Source organism: Ovis aries, chromosome 3, assembly GCF_016772045.2.
Source record: "Ovis aries strain OAR_USU_Benz2616 breed Rambouillet chromosome 3, ARS-UI_Ramb_v3.0, whole genome shotgun sequence".
Lineage (NCBI taxonomy): Eukaryota > Metazoa > Chordata > Mammalia > Artiodactyla > Bovidae > Ovis > Ovis aries.
The window spans coordinates 39,786,410-39,809,293 of NC_056056.1; the positions used below are offsets into that span (position 1 = coordinate 39,786,410).

Here is a 22,884-nt window from a genome sequence, read left to right on the forward strand (position 1 = left end):
GAATCATGACTGTCACATAATAATAAAAGCCAGAGAGAATGACTCCAATAATCAAGTGATATAACAATGATGATAATTTCTTTCAAATGTTGTCAGCAAATAAGGTAGCTAAGAAAGTTTAAAATAAAAATTTCCTAGTATTGATTACTCTTTTATTCAATATGCTGTGCCAAAACTACATGTAGCACTCTGAAAAAGTGTGGAAAGTTAGTAAAACTTTAAACCAATTAGATAAACAAAGAGCTGAACAGATGATTACAGTCAAACCTACAAAAATAGAAATATATGGCATAAATTATTACATGTGTAAGAAAATTTTAGACTAAAGTGTTTTAGAAGTGCTACAAATCAGAAATTAAATAATAAAATAGTTTCATATAGTTATTTTATATTATAAAATTCTAGAGTAGTTGTATATACTATATGGGTCTCTATTATAACTTTTATTGTTTTATTATGGATTAATGACACCTCACCTCAAATTTAACATGTATAACTTAAAAAAAGAAACCAAACCCACAAACTACCTAGTTTTTCCTCCTGATCTCTATTATCATCTCTAAGCTCCTGATAATTTATACTTTAATTTTCATTCATTCCTATTTTTGATTCATCCCATCCCCCACACCATGGCCAACCAGTTGGAAATTCCTCATCACTCTTCTTTCAGAATCTCACTTGTATCAAATCCTGTTTTTCCATACTCATGGCAGCCTAGTTCTGGTCCTTCATTCACCTAACTAACCTCCAGAAGGCTTCCTCTGCTCTAGTTTGGACAGCTCATCAGTAGTTATTTGTCGCCACATCTTTGGTCTAGCTTTCAAGAGCTTCTACAATCTGACCTCAATGCATTCCTCCAGTATCATTCACAGTCAACAGATAGATCATAGAGAAAGCAAGAGACTTCCAGAAAAACATCTACTTCTGCTTCATTGACTATGCAAAAGCCTTTGACTGTGTGGATAACAATAAACTGTGGAAAGGTCTTAAAGAGATGGGAATACCAGACCACTTTATCTGTCTCCTGAGAAACCTGTGTGCAGGTCAAGAAGCAATGATTAGAACTGGACATGGAACAACAGGTTGGTTCCAAATTGGGAAAGGAGTATAACAAGGCTGCATACTGTCATCCTGCTTACTTAACTTATATGCAGAGTACATCATAAGAAACTCTGGGCTAGAGGAAGCACAGGTTGGAATCAAGATTGCTGGGAGAAATATCAATAACCTCAGATATGCAGATGATACCACCCTTATGGCAGAAAGTGAAGAGGAACTAAAAAGCCTCTTGATGAAGGTAAAAGAGGAGAGTGAAAAAGCTGACTTAAAACTTAGCATGCAGAATACTAAGATCATGGCATCCAGCGCCATCACTTCATGGTAAACAGATGGGAAAAAAGTTGAAACAGTGACAGATCTTCTTTTCCTGGGCTCCCAAATCACCGCAGATGGTGACTGTAGCCACGGAATTAAGAGACACTTGCTCCTTGGAAGAAAAGCTATGACAAACCTAGATGGCATATTCAAAAACAGAGACATCACTTTGCTGACAAAGGTCCGTTTAGTCAAAGCTATGGTTTTTCTAGTAGTCATGTACAGACATGAGAGTTGGACCACAAAGAAGGCTGAGCATTGAAGAATGGGTGCTTTAGAACTGTGGTGCTGGGGAAGACTCTTGAGAGTCCCTTGGACGGCAAGCAGATCCAACCAGTCAATCCTAAAGGAAATCAGCCCTGAATATTCACTGGAAGGACTGATGCTGAAGCTGAAGCTCCAATAATTTGGCCACATGATGTGAAGAGCTGACTCATTGGAAAATAACCTGATGCTGGGAAAGATTGAAGGCAAAAGGAGAAAAGGATGACAGAAGATGAGATAAATTTAAGAGAGCATCACCGACTCAATGGACATGAATTTGAGCAAACTCTGGGAGACAGTAAAGGACAGGGAAGCCTGATGTGCTGCAGGCTGCGCTGAAGTCCATGGAGTCACAAAGAGTCGGCCATGACTTAGTGACTGAACAACAAGAGTATCATTCATTCACAGTAACTGCAGAGACTCCCCCTGTCAGCTAAACTGACCCACCTTCGAATTCCAAACACAACTTATTATTTTCTACCTCAATGTCCCTGACCAATCTATTACCCAATTTGTCTGGGATGTCCTATACCCACCTACCCAAAGCTAAGAAACAAAGATAACTGAAATCCTACCATCTTAAAGACCAACTTTACTAAAATTCCCTTACTAAGGTACCCTGATAAATCCTAACAAAAAGCAAGATCTGGGTAATGTTAAACTTTAAGGATTTGGGAAATAATAATGTTAGAATTTTATGTCAGATGTCTCTAAGAAATATAATGAGACTTATAAAATTTTAAATATCCCAGAGAGTTTAATTTATAGGTTTTATAGTAGGAAGAGATATCCTGACTATACTGCCACATAATAACTCTTGAAAGTACATTAAATATATAAGGCTAAACTGTTATGTCAAAATACCCTATTATTTAAAAAAGTATTTTCAATGAAGTAAAACTTTTTCTTAAAAAAAGTTAAATGTTCTAAAAATATGTTCTTCATTCAGAAGATACTTCAATGATAATTCAAAGGAATTTTTCAAAGAAAATTCAGATACTTTTTAACAATGCCATATGTTGTATATTGACAGTTTTCAGGTAAATGGTTCCTAGTTCTACAAAGATAAACAAACCTGTCAAATGCTCTTCCATGGGAAAATGCTAAAATTAGTCAATAAAACAGAGTTTTAATCAATTATTATATTATTGTTCAAAATAATATTTTTGAACTTTTGAAACTTTTGAAAGTTAACAACCATAAATGCTATAGCTTCAGATACAGCCTCAATAAGAAAAGTATAACATATAACCTCCATACCATATTAACTGAGATAAAGTGATCATATTTGTGTCTGGAGTACTAAAACACTAAAGTGTGTTTTAATAAGAAACAGTAAATAGAATTCCCTTCTGGTGAAATTAGCTATTTTTATCACTTGGTTACAAGTTGGCTGTGTTTATACATATACAAATGCATGTGGACATAGCCTGGATATACAGTTTATTCTCTCACTCTGTGGGCAGAAATACTGGATGTTGAATTGGCCACTGCATTATATAAAAGATACAAAGAAGCCAGAATTTATTAAAGTGAAAAAATATTAGAGTTCAGAAGCAAAGAAAACAAGGCAAAACAGGCTGATGTAAGCAGGACTGATGATCATTCGAGAGTTGTTTCTTTGGTGTTTGTCCCCTACTTCTCTTCCCCTAAAATAATAGTTTCTATTGAGGATCTCTGTGGTTTTGAAGAAAGAGACTCTACTTTGGTTCCAAGGGTAGAACAAACTAATCAGTGGTCACAGTGATTCATTCAAGAATAAGAATGTGATTTAAACCAGTTTTTTTAAAAAAGTTAGTTTCATGATTTTTCCTAGGAATAGCAAGAATCAAAGCTGTTTTCTCTCTCTCCTTAGCTGTAAACATGGATGCTTATCATCCCAGCTGAATAAGGATGCATATAGTTGTTTGCTGGGGAGAGCAGCCAGTCTTAGGATAAAAATCACTCCTCTAAGGACAGTATGATGGAAGGAAAGTGGGTTATTGGTGACATTATTGACATTATTAATGAATGAGCTGAAGCAACAAATCTTGTCTAATCTAGCCCTACTTCTGGACTTTTCAGTAAAAGAAGTCAATATGGTCTCTTTATCATTCAGGCCAGTTTGAGATTTTGTTTTAAGGTACCTGCAAACAAAAGAATTGTAACAAATACAAAGGAAAATATAAATACACTGTTAGACAATGATTGCAGAAAAAATCTACATAAAAATTTATCATCTTTAAATCTAAGAAAATCATTAAAATCAATAATTCAACAAATTCACAGAAGCAGAGATTTTTAAAAACTCATTAAAATAAGTGGCAATTGTCTCTAGGTTTAACAAGAGAATCCAAGGTTTCATTTTGAGTTTCCTGAAGTAAAATTACTTACCTGGAAATGTACTATGTCTATATTCTATCTTGTGCTGGGGATTCTTCCTAAAAAAAAAAAGAAAGCAAATATAAGGTCAGGTTTGACAATCACTGAAAATGAATAAGACTATATAAATTAAACTGGAGCACTCGCTAAACTACAATTAGCAATAAGCCTCTTATTGAAAAACATTTGCTTTGTTATTGCTGTTAACTACAGTCACCATGCTGTACAAAGCATCTGCTTTTTAATTACATTTACTGAGTGCCTACTCCATGCCAGGTATAGTGTTAGATGCAAAGTGCGGTGAACCAGACAAAGTTCTTCCCTCTTGACTTACATTCTACAGAAAGGCAATATGAGACAAATAAAATACAATATACTGTATTTTTAAAATGTCAATATCATATATCACATAAAGATATGATTAAATTAGTATATAAAATATATAACACAAAGTATCAAACTGTGTGTGTGTGTAATATCTGAAAGGATACTTTTAAGGCTCCTCTAGAATCCAAAAACAAAAGCATACAAGTCATGTCTCTCCACAGGATACCAATCAACTGTTATGAGAAAATAAGAAAGTCAATATGCATTGAGAAACATATAACAACATATCCCAAAGTCAAACAGAAACCACTGTTTGAAAATCTACTTTGGATTATATATATTGACAATCTCTTCTATCATTTTATTAAACAAATGTTTGGGTACACTGTATACATATAAGACATTCTCCAGATAATGCAAAATTGCCCAGGCAGCAAAACTTCAAAGCGTTAACTGGTTCATCACGCTCCACTGGTGGTTACCTCTCTCTTAGGGGACTAACAAAGGAGAGTTGGGGAGGGCTGACAACAGCCATGTGCTGAGATGGACATATGAAGCTGTTGTGAGGATCTCTTAAGTTTAAGGGCTTAGTAGGTGGTAAGTAATTAATGTTGGCCATTTGTTCATTCATCAGGTCCAAGAAATAGTCACAGGGCACTTATTACATGCGAGGCTCTGTGTCAGGTGTTAGTGACATTTCTCATTGCTAACGTCTCTTCTTTTGGGGGTAACTTTTCCTACAATATGAGCGTAAACACGGTACAAGAGTGCAACCACACAATTAATTAGGGTCATATCTCAACAGTTTTGAAAAGGGGAGAAAAGATTCACCAAAAGATTGTGTGTTTGGGGTGATTAACCCAAATCTGACCGTTTAATGAAAAAGAAACCTCAAGGGTGAAAGAAAGAAACTGGACAGCTTAAAGGTGATGAAGGGAGCTGCAAATGAACAAAGCTGCCTTGACGTTTTGTGGGAAGATCTTTCCTTACTGAACATGCTGGCACAGGTCATTAACTTGTTTAATTCAATCTTTATTAAAGTACAATTAATGTTGGATATCAGGAGAGGTAGAAAAGCAAAATGAAAGAGATTAATACCAGAGGTAGTTTTCATCAATAATCTGGAAAAATTGCTGATCCTCTGAGATTACTTTTGGTAATATTCTTAAAATCTTTTTGTTATTATAACTGTGGTAAAATACTGGTAACTTTGTTTTTTTTTTTAAATGTCAAACTACTGAAAAGTAGTTGATTGGTACACAGAAATTCCATATATCCTCACTGAAATTCTTCAAGTGTTAACATTCTACACAGATGCCTCATTAATATCTATCTATAGTCATTTGCGATTTAAAGGGTTTTTCTCCTTCGTTTAATACGTTTGCTTTCAGAAAGCAATCTGAAAGCAGTCCTATCTTTTCCTGCTTTGCCCTGAACAGAGCAGGATTATTGAAAAGTTCAATGTGATCTTAATTGTTTGCTACTGGAGTCTCCTTCAAAAGCTGCTTTAGAAACTCTCAAGCATCTAAAAACAAGCACAGAAATGAAATCAAGTGAGTTAATGGAGATAAGTACAGTTTGTGTACCAAATACCAGTTAAAAGACTGTTGACATCAGTTCTCAGGCTAGAAAGACTAAAAGGAAAAGTATCCTTTTTAAAAGGCCAAATGAAGCCTGGTGGGGACAGGGGTAATGGTTCAAGCTTAAAGTTGCAGAAGGTGGTTATCTTGGGACATATCCACCGCTGCACTCACATACCGATCTACATAATCTAACTTCACATTCGACTTAGGAAAAGGCAAGCCCTTTCAGAATAAATGAATAGGGGGAAAGGTTTACACTGGTATATTCCAAAAAAGGAGAACAGAAAAAAGTGTTATGAAATTCTGTGCTCAGAAAAGATTTTCAGCACCATCTGCAGATTTTCAACTGCCTTAGAGGGGAAAAGGGTGTTTCTCTGAGGTTTCCTTAACAGTTTCTATTCTTTTGTAAGAGAATTTGATACTATTTTCATTAAAAGGCAGGTAAGACTGAAATGTAGAACAGAAGAAACTAGCTGTGCTGGTGCTTTTCCACATTTAACTTAGAAATTAAACTTCCAATTTAAAATAAAAGAATTAATATCAATATTCTGCTCGTTATTTCATTGAAAATGGAGAAAAAATATTATCTGGGACAGGTTCACGTTTCCTGTTCTAGGGTATTTTCAAATATACTTTATTCTTTCTTGATGACATAACTCACAGGATAGATTTTAATAAAAAAATAGCCAAAGCAGAAACAAAAATGTATAATCACAGGCAAAAGCATACTCAAAATAAAAACAAATTTTAGACGTTTACATAGCAATTTAAATGTAAAAAAATTAAGTATTCTGAATGTTAAATTCCTTAAATTATCCTCTCCTTCAAGGTCCCTCATAATCTCGGTCTGTACCTTTATTTGCAGCCCAGTCCTTGATTTCTTCTTTGGGCAAACAGCTTCTGATTTTTTGCCATTGATAGGCACTTGCTCACAGCCATTTTGCCAAGAATATTCTTCTATATCTATACTACTTACCTAAGTACCTTCCTCAGGAAAACAACTCTGATAATTACTGGTAATATCTCCAGAATATATTGTTCGTATCTACCATTTAGTACTCACCACATAATTTCTTATACAGTCATTTAAATTTTCAACACAAATGTGAGTGTGTGTGTGTGTGCATGCGCATGTGTATGTATTATCTCATGTGTCAAATGAGCTGCTGGAGGTCACGGCTTTTTCTTACATTATAAATATCTTTTACAGCTCCTATAAGAGTACCTTTTACGAGGTGGCATTCAACTATACTTTTCATAAATTACCTACCTATTACAATATAATCAACTCTTTCCATTCAAAGAGTTTTTTTAATTGAGCTTTTACATGAGTTTCCAAAATGATGAAATATTTTCTATTTAAGAGGAACAAAAAGACACCTATTTTTGCTACCTTTACTATCATTTCAAAATGATTATTGAAATTTGCAAGAATCATTTGCAATACAAACCAAAGTTTAAAATTCTCATTGGCTGGTACAAAAAACAGTTCCAGTCATTCCTACACTGATGAGTTTTCTTATTTTTTTTTTCTTTTTCTAGTAAATCATAATCTATGGATCCTGATGTTTTTAAAAGAATTTCCATTGAAAGGTAGTTTTTCTCTTGGATACAAGCCTATTCTCATTATGTTGAAAAGAGTGTTCATGTGATGAAATTGCTCTGTGCTCACACCTACAAAGTTAATAATCAAAGTACTCACGGAACCTTTTTACACAAACCTAGGACTAAAATGTGTTAGAATTTCCTGCCATTAACAATTCATATTACCTCCCCAGGAAACAATGAAAATCTGACAATCACATTAAGCAGACTCCACTGCAAACAGGTTCCTGAGATACTGATTGCTCAGCATCACAGGACACTTAGCTCTACTCAATCAATCATTCCAGTCAACAGGAACACAGAGTCCTTCACATACAGTTTAGAGACAAATGCCACAGTGACTTGGACCTGTTCTCATCCAGCTTGTTAAAATTTAAACCATCAGCATTATGCTGTAGAAGGGGCACAAGGTGTCGAGATCAGAAGAACCGAGTCTGAATTCAAACTACATTGTTTACTGGTTTTGTGATTCGGGGCAAGTCCTGTGAACAAGTCTCCATTTACTGATCTGTAAAGCATGCAAAGTACTGCCTACCTCACAGAGGGTTGTTCGAAGTATTAAATGAAGTGATGTGCATAAACATTTGTGGACCACTAAGCATTTTACAGTTGTTAACCATTTTTACAGAAACAAATCAATTTTATTTTAAGATAGGCAACAATGTCTAAAAACTCTATGTAAAAGTTGGCCAGTAGAAGTAATGGCCAGCTAATATTAAAGAGCTAAATTTTTCCTTCAATAAAACATACAATTACTACCCTTGAATATTCCCCCCACCACACTTCACATATTTATAGAATATTTTATAACATTTGCCCATGCGTATCCTATTTTAAAATATCAGTTATTAATAATACAGCAGAAAGTCTTTTTCATATTACCCCAGGTTAAAGTTAAGTGGCAATACTGTACAGCTCTTTGGGAACATATGAATATCTGAAATAACTTTCAAGGACAATGTAGCAAAATTCCACTCAGGACTTTTTCCTAATAGTGATTGGAAATACTTAGAGCTCATTCATAAAAAATTTACATCAACCTTTTTCACAAATAGCATTTTTGTAATTCAGCAGGCCTCAAAATCCTGTTGACATTTTTTTTTAATCTTTGGGTTTTTAAACACAGACATATACACTAATAACTACATCAGGTTTTTATGAGCTGCTATATTTTAAAATACACATTTTACAAAGCATTTGTGGTCTTATGAATGATGTGAATAACAAATACATATCTGAAGGAAAAATATTCAGAAAGAGAAAATAGAAAACGTCTTCAAATTTGCTAAGGTCCTGACGTGGGAACAAGATAGGGTATGTGGACAAATACGAAAAGCTTGTATAGCTCAACAGGAACGAGGGAGAAGGAAAAGAGTAGGAAATGAAGTCAGAGAAGAACCTGAGCCATGGTAAAGAGTTTCGTGTGAGGCTACTGGACAATTTTGAATAAGAAATCAACATGATACAACATTTTTAGAGAACTGCTCTGATTGCCGTGTGAAAACTGAACTACTAAAAGGCAAGAGAAGAAACAAGGATGTCAGTTAAGCTACTATTGTATGTACACCAGATCAGAGATGACTGTGGCTATGACTAAGATGACTGAGGCAGAGGAATTAAGAAGTGGTCAGGTTCTAAATGTATTTTAAAAGCTCAAATGGTAAGAACTATTGATGAGTGCCATGAAGGAAAGAGAAGAATCAACTTGCATCTTGGTTTGGGGCCTTGGTATGAGAATGGTGAAATCATTTACAAAGGTGGAAAACACTTGGGAAAGAGTTGTTTTCATGACAAAAGTAAACAGTTCTGTGTTGGATATGATAAGTCTGATCTAGTTTGCAACCAAGTGGAGACACTTAAACAAATGAGTCTGGGGCCATTACACTAAATTAGCTCACCTACAGAGTAAGAACAGAACAGCAAAGGGACTGCACCCTGGGGTTCAGCAATAATTACAGGTAGGAAAAAGGAGACAGCAAAGAAGGCTGAGGAAGAGCAGCCAGGAATGCTAACTGACCTGACTTTACGAACTGGACTACATTTCTCTCTGTTCTAGACTTCCCTACTATTGAATGGAGGCCCCCAGAGCACAAATGTTTCAACCTTCTTGTTTTCATGAGGAACTAAGGCCCAGGAAAATCAAATGGCATGCAAAGTTTTGCTACACAATTGGCATAACCGTAACTAGAACCTAAGTCTGCTAATGTAAAAACCCATTATCTCTCCATCACAGAGATACCTAAAGATTAACTGGGCAGCGATAAGAACAGAATAATAATTTTTATTTTTACTTCCAAAAATTTGATAACTTAATACTAAACTTACCACTCAAAATTTTCAAATGAACCTAAAGTACCGTTTCACATCAACTTTTATAAAATGGACTTTTATAGAAATCTTTTATGAAAGACTTTTTTATAAAAAAACTTTTATACAAAGCATGTCTGATGCTCAATATTCACTCAATGAGTAAACGATCATACTATGCTTTTGTTTTCATTGTGAAATAATTTATCTTACACTAGTGAAATTCAACATTTATTTTAAAACCTAAAGCAAAAACATGAATCCTATGTTTTCAAATATTTAAGTCTCAAATTTAGGAGAAAAAGGAAAATTAAAAATATGATCTTACTGAAAGAGTAAGCCAACATAAAATAAGGGAAACTAGTCAATCTGCTATTTTAAAATCATTACAATTTACTATCTCTGAAAATGTGTATATATATGTGTGTGTGTGTGGGTGTGCAATTAACTAAATATAACAAAGAAAAACATTTATTAATGTATATTCAAATAAAGAAGAAAGAAAAACAAAACCACAGAAGACACTCCAGCACATTTTCTCAAGGCTACATGACGCATTACATATCAAGTAGCAATGTTGTTACTACTATTTCTTTTTTGATGCTTTTACTGCTACTTCTAAATGAAGTTAAAAAAAAAATTACAGCCATGTCTCCAGGTAAAACTGTGTAACCAGTGGTTAACATTTACTCTAAGATACTTTCTTCTAAGACTGTATTCTTACACATGATTAAAGAATTGTGAACATGGCAGGTTACTTCCTCTATATGCAGGTCCTATAAAAATGGGTGATGTTATCAGCTTTGATTATACTTAACTCGACGGCCTGACATGACTGATTCTGGGAATCTCAACTATGAGGCAATTAGAGTTTCCCTACGAAAACCCATTTATTTTGCCTCAAATAATATAGTATGAATTTATACTAAATACACATGTTCCTAATTTTATTAAGCAGCTTCTAAAAATCAGTATTTTGTAGTTTAAGGTGTACATTTGCACACATGATTAGGATAACACTGCAAAACCAAACAAAAGATAACACTGCAATAACGTGGAAAACTTCGAAAATAAAAGAGAAAATCGCAAAAGATTTTGTATGATAGTTGGGCTTCCCTGGTGGCTCAGCTGGGAAATATGCCTACAATGCAGGAGACCTGGGTTTGATCCCTGGGTTGGGAAGATCCCCTGGAGAAGGGAACAGCTACCCACTCCAGGATTCTGGCCTGGAGAATTCTATGGACTGTATAGTCCATGGGGTTGCAAAGAGTCAGACATGACTGAGCGACCTTCACTTTCACTTATATGATAGTTAAAAATCTGGATCAGCAAAAACAAAAGATAGTAATTTTAACATCAAATATACGCTTTTTAAAATGAATTATATTGGCAAAAACATTGTGCGCAGATTCATTCTAATGAGAGCACTTATATGGTGACTGATATACTTCCTTACGTCATCCCTCTTAGAAGGTATTACAATTTAAAAAAAGAAGTGGAGCTTTGGCTTCTGGAAAACATGAAGGTACCCACACTTTCATTCGTATAATACATGCCTTCCTAAGGTTTTGTAAATCTAAGGCAATCTATGTAAGTTTGACTTTACATGTTGATACTAAGCTGGTTGTAGATGGATTCTGCTCATTTTAGTGTATATACATTCTAAGTTTAGTGCTTAATTTAACAAATAAAAATAGGAGTAATACACTGCATAAAATCCTATTATGCACCAGAGGAAGTGAGTCAGTGGCAAGCACAGCAATCAATGGGTTATGCTGGACAATAAGCGTCTAATTTATTAGACAAGTACCTTAGGCTAATCAAATGCATTAAACTGAACGAGTCTTCTGACAAATTGCAGCGGATAGCACAAAAAGGAAAAAAATCAGTTAAATGGGCAAGATACTGAAAATGATACCATGAACTAGTTCCTTCAAATTATCAATTTTCAAGCTGATTTAATTCTGTTATATTTTTAAAAGTATAACATCAGAGAAAATGTTAATAATGCCTATAGTTTTACGAAAAAATAAAATTTAATAATTAAGGGTGGTTTTTTCAACATCAACTTCCTATATTATATGGGAATTTTTATTTTTTACTACATAATATATTTATTAACATGTGATCCATATCTGTCTTACTCATTGAATGAAATATCTGAAAATTAAGTATATCCATCTACGTACAGTTTTATTTTTTCATATTTGCTCTATAGTGATAAAAACTTTGACTATAGATGACAACACTTGCAAATACAAAACAATACCACATAAATTTAGGTAGCTGATGCAGTATAAGATTAAGATTATTTAGTGTAGAATACAACATTGAGATCACCTAGATTTACCAACAAGAAACTGACTTGGAATCATTCAAGGGATTAGAAGGTAAGACTGGGAAGCAAACAAATTAAAAACCAACCTAATATTTCACTTGAGGGAATACTTGTTTTTTACCTGAGAATAATTTTGTAAAGGCAAAATTTTTAAAGATAAAAAGCAAAGATATTTTAGCTCATGAATTTCACCTCTTTCAAATGTATCAACCATCACAGAGTACAGGCATATTACAACTTTACTTTTAGAACACATATATTGATACATATTTACTTTTCTAAATCTAATAATTTCTGGCTGATTTTGTGCTTTATGATCAGTGAGGATTCAAGATTTTTCTTCTGTGGCGACAGGAAAAATCTGACATGCATTTACATAAAAACTCTTTTAAGCAAGCTAAATTAGAACATTTTTCTCATTCTGAGTCAACAGGCTTATAGTCTCACACTGCTGAAAAAAACATCTAGACCCAAGATGGAGCTGCTTCTGCCTAGGGTCCCTGTAAATGCTCTACCTAATCAGAGACACAGTGGGTCCAATCAGCCAATCCCCACAGGCTGAACCAGCTCTGGGCTCTGTACTTATTTCCTTGTTCCTTCTCACCCCAAACAAGGTTGATTGTGTAGCCCTAGCCAGTCAGATATTTTCTTTTTCTCTACCTTGTTCTTTATTCTTCATCCTTTAACAGCTTCCTGTCTTCTGCCCTATTCACACTTCTCCAAATGGAGACTGCTTCATGAAGTGTTAAATAAAGTTAATTTGTATCATTCAAATTGTCTTCTTTAAATCATTTTTTAACAGCATGAAATGTGTGTATGAGGCTAAAAAGAACCCCAATAGTTTATTCTTACAAATCAAGATTGTTAAAGAATAAACTGTTCATAATATTATATCAATTTAGTTATGGCAATGATACAAAATAAATCTACTAGAGCCTGTTTTCTGCCTAACTAAAAATTATAATGTAACAAGAAAGGGTATACAAATATATATCATGCTTCTACAATCTGGTTTCTAATATCTTGCTGATTTGAAAAATTCACAGTTTCTTCAAAGTACTTTATCTGTTTTTTTTTTTCTTTTTTTCAGCTCCAAAATATTATTTTGCCATTTGGCTAAAAAGACAAAGACCAGCAATACTTTAGAAGCCATGACTAGCAATGGTGGAATCAGGCCACACCACAGAGAAAGGCTGAACAGGAGGAGAGAAGAGACTTGGTTTTGAGCTCACTAGCTTTGGTGTCTTAAGCAACTAATTTAACCTTTCTTAGTCTCCATTCCTTTATCTGTAAAACCATAGTCAGAATAAGTGATAACATCTAACATTCTCCAAGAGTCTCTCTAAACTGTAATTAAAACTAATGAGGGAAAAAAAAACAAGATTTTATCTTCAAGTAGAAACAAGGACATCGAGCAGCTCAATAGCTGAAGAAGAAAAGCACAATGTACGTACATATAAATATATTTAGATACAGACATGAAAGTTTTTGCTATTACATGTGAGTCACTGGCCTCTGAGTAATTTCTCTTGACTACTCCCTACTCTGTCCTCATTTAAAGTGATTGATGAAAGAAAGGGTGATGAATGATGCAATTTTTTTACATCATTATTCTTAGCAAGGCTTTGCATTTTGTTTTTATTCTCCTAAAGAATAGGCATACTGCATTCTACTTCTGAAAAGGGTGTAGGACATCATGGCAGACAAATACTCTTGTTTTAACAACTTGGGGGGAGGGACAACACTGATATATTGTTAAAAATTTACTTATGAGAGAATTGTGGGAACAATGAGAATTTTATATTATCTAAAATTCCAAAGAGAAAAAGTCCTTCTTAGGGGAACTGACAATAGCTCGTGCTTCTCTTCCTAAGAGAGCTTTGACAATTCTTAGCATAGGCTAAGATTTGGACCAAATGGAGGCACACTATTTAAGGAAAGAGAAACTAGTAGAGCTTATCATGGTCGCATGGGGTTGTCACCACAACAGTCTAGAAACTCAGGGAATTTCAAACACGAGGCAGATTTTTCCCATGAAATATTTGCTGAGTTCCTAGGAGCTCTGAGAAGCTTAAGGTCTGAATTTGAATTTTCAAATATGCAGAGTAAAATTTCTAACCCAGATAGTATCTCAGAGACAAATACCACTAGAAGGAAGACATCTATAACAAACACATAACTAGTATCTAACCAACAATTATTAGGAAATGCAAGGGAATATGATGAATGACAATCTGGTAATGCAGTCAGCTAAATCCTGACTAAGGATACTCCTCAAAACAAAAGTCAGCTTTCTTCAACAAATGCACTGCAAGGAAAAGAGAAACCTATTGATTAAATTACTTAAGAAAAATGGCCACTTTCTGTCATAGATGGACCTTAACTGGATTCTGATATGGAGAAACAAAAGGGGGGAAAAAATGAGACTATAAGGAAACTGGGATACCTGACAGAATGCCTAAGACAACTGGATATGGATAAAATGAGATGAAAAAGATACAATGACTTCAACATCATCTAGCAGTAGGGATAAGATGGAGGGAAATGTGGTATGTATGAAAAAATACTGGCCATGACTTGATAATTACTGAAAATGAGTTACAGCTTCATTGGAACTTATTCTACACTCCCCCTCTGAACTGTGTATACATATAAAATCCTGCATTACACAAGTTTTTTAAAAATGAAAAGGTCTATTATCACAGTGCCACAAATTATGACTGAGTTGTGAAAGCTGTTTTGTTCCAAAAATATAGACAGACATAAATGCATTTGTTCTACAAGTAATCTCACTCAACGCTGTTTCATCAGTCCTTGATATTTAATGATTCTTTGGGAAATATTTGTTGAATAAATGGGATCAATGAATTAGTTACTTCAAGGTTGTGTGTGTGTGTCTGTGTGTATGCATGTGTACGCGAGTGTGTGAAATTTCCCTGATTAATAATGATACTGAGTATTTTTTCATAAGTTTATTCATTCTAATGTTCTTTTGGGCAAAAAGCCTGTATATGTCACTAAGAGAAAAACAATAGCAATTTATAGGTCTACTTCCAGGATACAGAACAGTAGGATATAAGTCTGTTGTCAATTATGTCACTGTAAATATCTTTTTCTCACTCTGTGGCTTATTTTCACCCTCTTAACGGTGCCTATTGATGGAAAAAAACCCTTAATTTTAATGGTAAATAACTGTTTTCCATTTTAATTATGGATTTTTTATTGAAATAAAGTGATTCAGCTTTATATTTTTTCAGATTCTTTTCCATTATAGGTTATTATAAGATATTGAATATAGTTACCTGTGCTACACAGTAAATCTTTGTTGTTAGTTACACTTTTTATATCTTGTCTTAGAAAACAACTCCTACTTTGGGATTGTGAAATTATTTTCTTATATATATCTTTAAAACTTTATTGTTTTCTTTCACATTTAGTTTTATGATCCATCTGGAATTCAGGTTTTGACTATGGTGTGATTTTCTTTTTTTTGTTAAACACTTGTATCCCAATAAAATTAACTGAAAAAATTCACTCTTTTCTCACTGCCTGCGATGACTCTTTTCATGAACATGTCACCTGTGTATGCAGAGGTTTGTTTTGGGGTTCTATTCTGCTCTGGCCTTCTTACTGTATCTTTGAGCATATACTGACTTATCTTTGAGCATATACTGACCTGTCTTAATTACAGTAACTGTATAACAAGTTCTGCCAACTTTCTTTTTTACTTATTCATTTATTTTTAATTGGAGGCTAATTACTTTACAATATTGTAGTGGTTTCTGCCATACATTGACATGAATCAGCCATGGGTGTACATGTGTTCCTCATCCTGAACCCCCCCTCCCACCTCCCTCCCCATCCCATCCCTCAGGGTCATCCCAGTTCACCAGCCCTGAGCACCCCGTCTCATGCATCAAACCTGGGCTGTGTGCCAACTTTCTTATTTCATATTGTCTTGGCAATTTTGGGCCCACTGCCTGCCTATCCACATAAATTTTAGAATCACATCATAAATTTCTATACAAAAACTTTTGTGATTTTGAATGGTTTTCCATACAAATCAATTTTGGGGGAAATTGTAATTTAAACAATACTGAATCTTCTAATTGCAAAAATTTCAGTCTTTATATACATTAGGCTTTTCTAACAAATTTTTTCTTTCACATCTTTTATTAGATTTATTCCTAGGAACTTGATACTTTTTGATGCTATTATAAATAAAATCTTTCAAGTTTTTTTTCATAATTGTTGACTCTGAAATATAAAAATATAATTGGCCTTGTATATTGATATTTATATCAAACAATCTTGCTAAGAACTTATTAACACTTACAATTCATTAGAGACTATTTTGTATTTTCTATCTTTATAATTAAAACCATTTGTCGACAATTAATGTTTTACTTCTCCTTTCCAATCCTTATCCATTTCCTTTTTTTGGCTCATTATACTATCTTGATCACTAGGAAAACATTGAATAACATTAGTAAGAAAAGGCATTCTGTCTTATTTCTGTTATCAGAAAGAAATGTTGAATATCTCACTTCTAAGTAGATATTTGTTGTAAACTTTTTTATAGATAACCTTTATTATATTAAAGACATTTCCTTCTGTTCCTACTTTAAAATGAATTATCATAAATGAATGGTCAGTTTTTTAAAACACTATTGAAACAATTATATGATTTTATACTTAGTCTGATATGATTTTCTATTTAGTCTGATATGTAGTAAATTATATTACTTTTTAATATTAAAAAAGCAAGCATTCCTTGAATAAAACCAATTATTTAATTCACTTAATGAACCCATGTGTTTTTTTTTTTAATTTACATCTAAGATCAAAAGTAAGTTTTCATTCTTATATTATTCTTGCTGGGTTTCTGTATCATAATATAAGTTGGGGAATATATTCTCTTTTACTTTTCTTAGAATATTAACACTGTATAAAAACTGAGTATTTCTTCTTTAAGTAAGTGTATGTGAAAGTGAAAGTGTTACTCCCTCATTTATGTCCAACTCCTTGCAACCCCATGGACTGCAGCCTGCCAGGCTTCTCTGTCCATGGAATCCTCTAGGAAAGAATATAGGAGTGGGTTGCCATTCCCTTCTCAGCGGTTCTTCCTAATCCAGGGATTAAACCCAAGTTTCCTGCATTGTAGGCTGATTCTTTACCATCTGAGCACCCAGGGAATTAGCCATTAGCCACTAAAGTCATATGGACTTAGAATTTTTTTAATAGAAGCCTGTTATTTTTATATACAATTTTTCTAATGTTACAGGATTATCCTATTTTATTTCTTTTCTTGTATCTTTTCTACAAGTTGTATTTTCTACAAATTTATTTCTCCTAAATTTTCACATTTATTGACATAGTTGATGACAACATAGTCATTATTATCTGTAGGATGCTCTGCTGGAATGGAACACTTAATTTTCAAATGCTAAGGTACAGGCTTTTTGATTTTTCTTCCAGCCTCAGAAACTTACTCTGCTTTCTTATTGAAAACCAAGTCACAGAAATAGTAACAATTTCAAAAAGGCCAGGGGGTTCAGTTACCTGTATTCAAAAATCACCTAAGAAAAATAGCTATCTAGAATTAAAGCTCTCCAAGAATGGAATCCTACCTCTTTCCTTGGTGGTTTCATTTATTTCAGATTCATTCATTCATTAAACAAAGTTTCAGATAGAAAAGTACTTACTGTCAAGGAACTTACATGGCCTGAAGTTCAACAAATATGAACCAAACACAGCCTCATGAGATAAATTCCACCTTGCATGACACAAACGAGCACAAGATGCTATGGAAGGAGGGAGAGGAGGTACTGTTATCTTTGAGGGCTGAGTTTCACATGTTCACAAGAATGGTGGAGTGGCAGGAGTTGAGGGGGCAGAGATAACATCTTGAAATGATTTATGTCAAACTAAGGAGTAGCTAGTAAAGTAATGCTCAAAATTCTCCAAGCCAGACTTCAGCAATACGTGAACTGTGAGCTTCCAGATGTTCAAGCTGGTTTTAGAAAAGGCAGAGGAACCAGAGATCAAATTGCCACATCCGCTGGATCATCAAAAAAGCAAGAGAGGTCCTGAAAAACACATCTATTTCTGCTTTATTGACTACGCCAAAGCCTTTGACTGTGTGGATCACATTAAACTGTGGAAAATTCTGAAAGAGATGGGAATACCAAACCACCTGACCTGCCTCTTGAGAAACCTGTATGCAGGTCAGGAAGCAACAGTTAGAACTGGACATGGAACAACAGACTGGTACCAAATAGGAAAAGGAGTACGTCAAGGCTGTATATTGTCACTCTGCTTATTTAACTTATATGCAGAGTACATCATGAGAGACACTGGGCTGGATGAAGCACAAGCTGGAATCAAGATTGCAGAGAGAGATATCAATAATCTCAGATATGCAGATGACACCACCCTTATGGCAGAAAGTGAAGAAGAACTAAACAGCCTCTTGATGAAAGTGAAAGAGGAGAGTGAAAAAGTTGGCTTAAAGCTCAGCATTCAGAAAACTAAGATCATGACATCTGGTCCCATCATTTCATGGCAAATAGATGGGGAAACAGTGGAAACAGTGGCTGACTTTATTTTGGGGGGCTCCAAAATCACTGCAGATGGTAACTGCAGCCATGAAATTAAAAGACACTTACTTCTTGGAAGAAAAGTTATGACCAACCTAGACAGCATATTAAAAAGCAGAGACATTACTTTGTCAACAAAGGTCCATCTAGTCAAAGCTATGGTTTTTCCAGTAGTCATGTATGGATGTGAGAGTTGGACTTATAGCTTTCTTTATAAGAAAGCTGAGCACAGAAGAATTGATGCTTTTGAACTGTGGTATTGGAGAAGACTCTTGAGAGTCCCTTGGACTGCAAGGAGATCCAACCAGTCCATCCTAAAGGAGATCAGTCCTGGGTGTTCATTGGAAGGACTGATGTTGAAGCTGAAACTCCAAAACTTTGGCCACCTGATGCAAAGAGCTGACTCATTTGAAAAGACTTTGATGCTGGGAAAGATTGGGGGCAGGAGGAGAAGAGGATGACAGAGGATGAGATGGTTAGATGGCATCACTGACTCAATGGACATTAGTTTGGGTGGACTCTGGGACATGGTGATGGACAGGGAGGACTGGTGTGCTGCAGTTCATGGGGTTGCAAAGAGTCGGACATGACTGAGCGACTGAACTGAACTGAACTGAAGGAGTCTTGATAGACTGTATAATGGGGTAGCACTGACAGTTTTTAAATTACCTGATTTGCAGTGTTAGAGTGTTAGGAAAATTTTCAGGCATTTCTAATGTTAATAATTTTAACAATTTAGAATTATCTAAAAGAAACAATATAATTCTACCTAGTAATAAAATGAAAACCTATTAACCTATGGAAGCTTAAAAACTAAAAGTTAAAGGCTTGAGATGAGAAGCTTACCTGTAGTTTCTCCTGAGTAACTTAACAGAGATTAAACAGAAAAGCAATGTAATAAAACATTTCAGGTTTACAAACCTATAACAAGATGCTCCATAGGGACATTCAGGCCGGTCATCAGCTTCATCTTGACACGTGATGTTTACACCTCCATAATCACTATCACCAGGGTGACTAAAGTGTTGAAAGTGGACAGGATTTTTCCTATGAGAGTGACAAACATACTGTCAGAAAAAATAATTAATAGGGTATGCTAGATTTCTAGAGAAACTAGAAAACATAATAGCACATAGCAGAAAATCAAATAATACACATCAGATTATCCCAGAACATGAACAACTAACACCACGTTGTTAAAAATAAAGCTCATGATAACTAGTCAGTGCAGAACTCTCATAGTAGCAAAATTAATTTCTGGTGACATGGGAAAAACCATGATTGTCAACAGACAAACTGCAAACAGTACTTTAAATAGGATATATATAACAGACTATGTAGACTAATATATACGTAGGATAAAAATACAAGCACATGTAGCTTTTAAGGGCTTTCCTGGTGGCTCAGATGCAAGAATCCACCTGCAATGCAGGAGCCCCATGTTCAATCCCTAGGTCAGGAAGATCCCCTGGAGAAGACATTGGCAACCCACTCCAGTATTCTTGCCTGGAAAATCCCAGGGACACAGGAGCCTGATGGGCTACAGTCCATGGGGCTGCAAAGAGTAGGACATGATTGACCAACTGAGAACATTTAATCTATTAGAAACTAAAAATGAGAAATTTTTTAAAATATATTCACTTTAAAATAGCAGTAAACCCTTTATACCTTATCATAAAAACAAACCTTATCATAAATACCTATCTTCCAAAAAAATATTGATGGAGACACTGTTTTATACTTCAGAAATTTCTTTAATATCTGGCTTCATGGAGGGCATTTGGAGTCTCCTATCTGCTTCTGCATTCAATCATTAACACAAATCATAAGCCTCTGGGAAATTCTAATGTACACTTGTGAGTGAAAGAATCAAAGTAGAAAGGCATATGTACACAAAGCATTATTATGAAAATGGTTTTGGCCCAACAGTTTTCCTAAAAGCATCTTGGGGACCAGGCCCTGAAAGGGCCTCTGGACCACACTTTGAGAAGCAATGTTATAAAACAGTATGTTAGTTAAAGAATATGTTAGTTAAAGAACCCAGGGTTTGATCCCTGGGTTCGGAATATTCCCTGGAGGAGGGCATGGCAACCCACTCAAGTATTCTTGCTGGGAGAATCCCATGGACAGGGGAGCCAGGCAGGCAGTAGTCTATGGGGTCACAAAGAGTCGGACATGACTGAAGCGACTAAACACAGCACAGAATTTAGTGAAGCTAATTTATCAACATAAACTGGAAAAGTGGTTGGGACAAAAGAATGAAGATGTCTCAGAGGAAGAAACGCCAGCAAAAATCTTCACATTAATGAAATTATCAGAGATATTTCACTATGAAAGATAAAATATTGGAAGCTAAGGAAAACTTCAAAAGGTGTATGAAGTGAAGTGAAGTGAAGTCGCTCAGTAGTGTCTGACTCTTTGTGACCCCATGGACTGTAGCCTACCAAAAGGTGTATAACAATTTTTTTTTTTAATTTGTAGCACATCAGGCTCTTCTGTCCATGGGATTTCCATGGACAAGAATGCTGGAGTGGGTTTCCATTTCCTCCTCCAGGGGCTCTTGCCAACCTAGGAATCAAACCCGAGTCTCCTGCTTGGCAGGCAGATTCTTTACAATGAGCCATCTGGGACGCCCCAATTAGCTCAGACATAGAAATGATCTTTGTTTCATATAATAAGTTATGTGAAGAGAATAGGACAAGTACTGTTCAAACTACTCTTGATACATTGTTTTTACAAAGAAATAAAACATCTTAGTTCCAAGAAAAAAGTATATTAGTTTCATCTGTACTTGAATTTTAATGGAAATATATAGTATGTACTTCTTTGAGAATGACTTTTTATGTTTATATTATTACTCCATACTGTTTCATGTAACAACAGTATACTTTTATTACTGTGCAATGGTCCATTATACGATTTTTTGTCCATTAAACGAAGGTGCCAAGACCATTCTAAAAGGAAAGAATACTCTTTTTGACAAATGGTGCTGGGAAAATAGGATATTCACATGCAAAAGAATGAAGCTGGACCCTTCACTCACGCTATATACAAAAGCAACTTAAAATGTATCTAAGACATAAGCATATGACCTAAGATACTAATATAAAACTTTTAGAAGAAAATGGGAGAAAGCTTCAAGACATTGATTTGTCCAAGATTTCCTACCAAATGCAAAGGCAAGGAATGTAAAACTAGGCAAACTGGACTACATCAGAATTTAAATTTTCTTTGCATCTAAGGATGCAATTAATAAAATCAACAGGCAACCTACAGAATGGGAGAAAATATTTACAAGTCATGTACCTAATGAGTGGTCAATAATCAGAATATATACAAAGCTCGTACCACTCAATGACCAAAAAAAATCTTGAATCACAAATAAGCAAAAGAATGTCTATAATCCAAAGAAATTTCTATTGAATACACAAATGAGCAATAAGAAATGATGCTCAAAATCAGTAATCATCAGAGAAATGCAAATCAAAATCACAATGTATCATGCTGCATACCCATTAAAATGACCACCACCAAAAAAACAGAAAATATCAAGTGTTGGTGAGAAAGTGTAACACTTTGAGTATTGTTGGCAGAAAATGTAACAAGTGTGGAAAAGCTGTAATGCTTTGTGCACTGCTGGCAGAAATATAAAATGGTATATCTGCTATGGAAGATAGTATGATAGTACCCCGCAAAATTAAAAACAGAATTGATCCAGCAATTCAACTTCTTTATTTATACCCAAAAATAATTGAAAGTAGGATCTTAAAGTTATTTTCATACCAAAGTTCACAGCAGCATTATTCACAATAGCCAAGAAATGGAAGCACCCCAAATGTCCATTGAAAGATAAATGGATAAACAAAACAAGGTATATACATAAAACAGAATGGTTCAGCCTTAAAAAGAAGAGAAATTCTGACTCATGTTACAACATAGATAAACTCTGAGGACCTACATAAAGAGTCGTGTCTGACTCTTTGAGACCCCATGGACTATACAGTCCATGGAATTCTCTAGGCCAGAACATTGGAGTGGGTACCCTTTCCCTTCTCCAGGGTATCTTCTCAACCCAGGGATCGAACCCAGGTCTCCCACATTGCAGGTGGATTATTTACCAGCTGAG

The 22,884-nt window shown here is 34.8% G+C and overlaps 2 protein-coding genes across 8 annotated transcripts in view; both read right to left on the bottom strand.

Annotated features, from left to right (window-relative positions):
- Positions 1–4,064, bottom strand: part of PROKR1 (prokineticin receptor 1) — a 77,315-nt gene extending 73,251 nt beyond the window's left edge. Inside the window, exon 1 of the mRNA XM_042245966.1 lies at positions 4,012–4,064. The gene's annotated coding sequence lies outside the window, so the exon portion shown is untranslated. The remainder of the gene's footprint in view (positions 1–4,011) is intronic.
- APLF (aprataxin and PNKP like factor) overlaps positions 1–22,884 on the bottom strand; it is a 98,244-nt gene that overhangs the window by 7,357 nt on the left and 68,003 nt on the right. For all 7 annotated transcript variants that reach the window (XM_042245964.1, XM_012167855.4, XM_060412030.1 and 4 more), the window contains 2 exons: positions 19,680–19,805; positions 4,012–4,058 (listed from right to left, as the gene is read on the bottom strand). In XM_042245964.1, the coding sequence (XP_042101898.1) occupies positions 4,012–4,058; positions 19,680–19,805 (173 nt within the window). The remainder of the gene's footprint in view (positions 1–4,011; positions 4,059–19,679; positions 19,806–22,884) is intronic.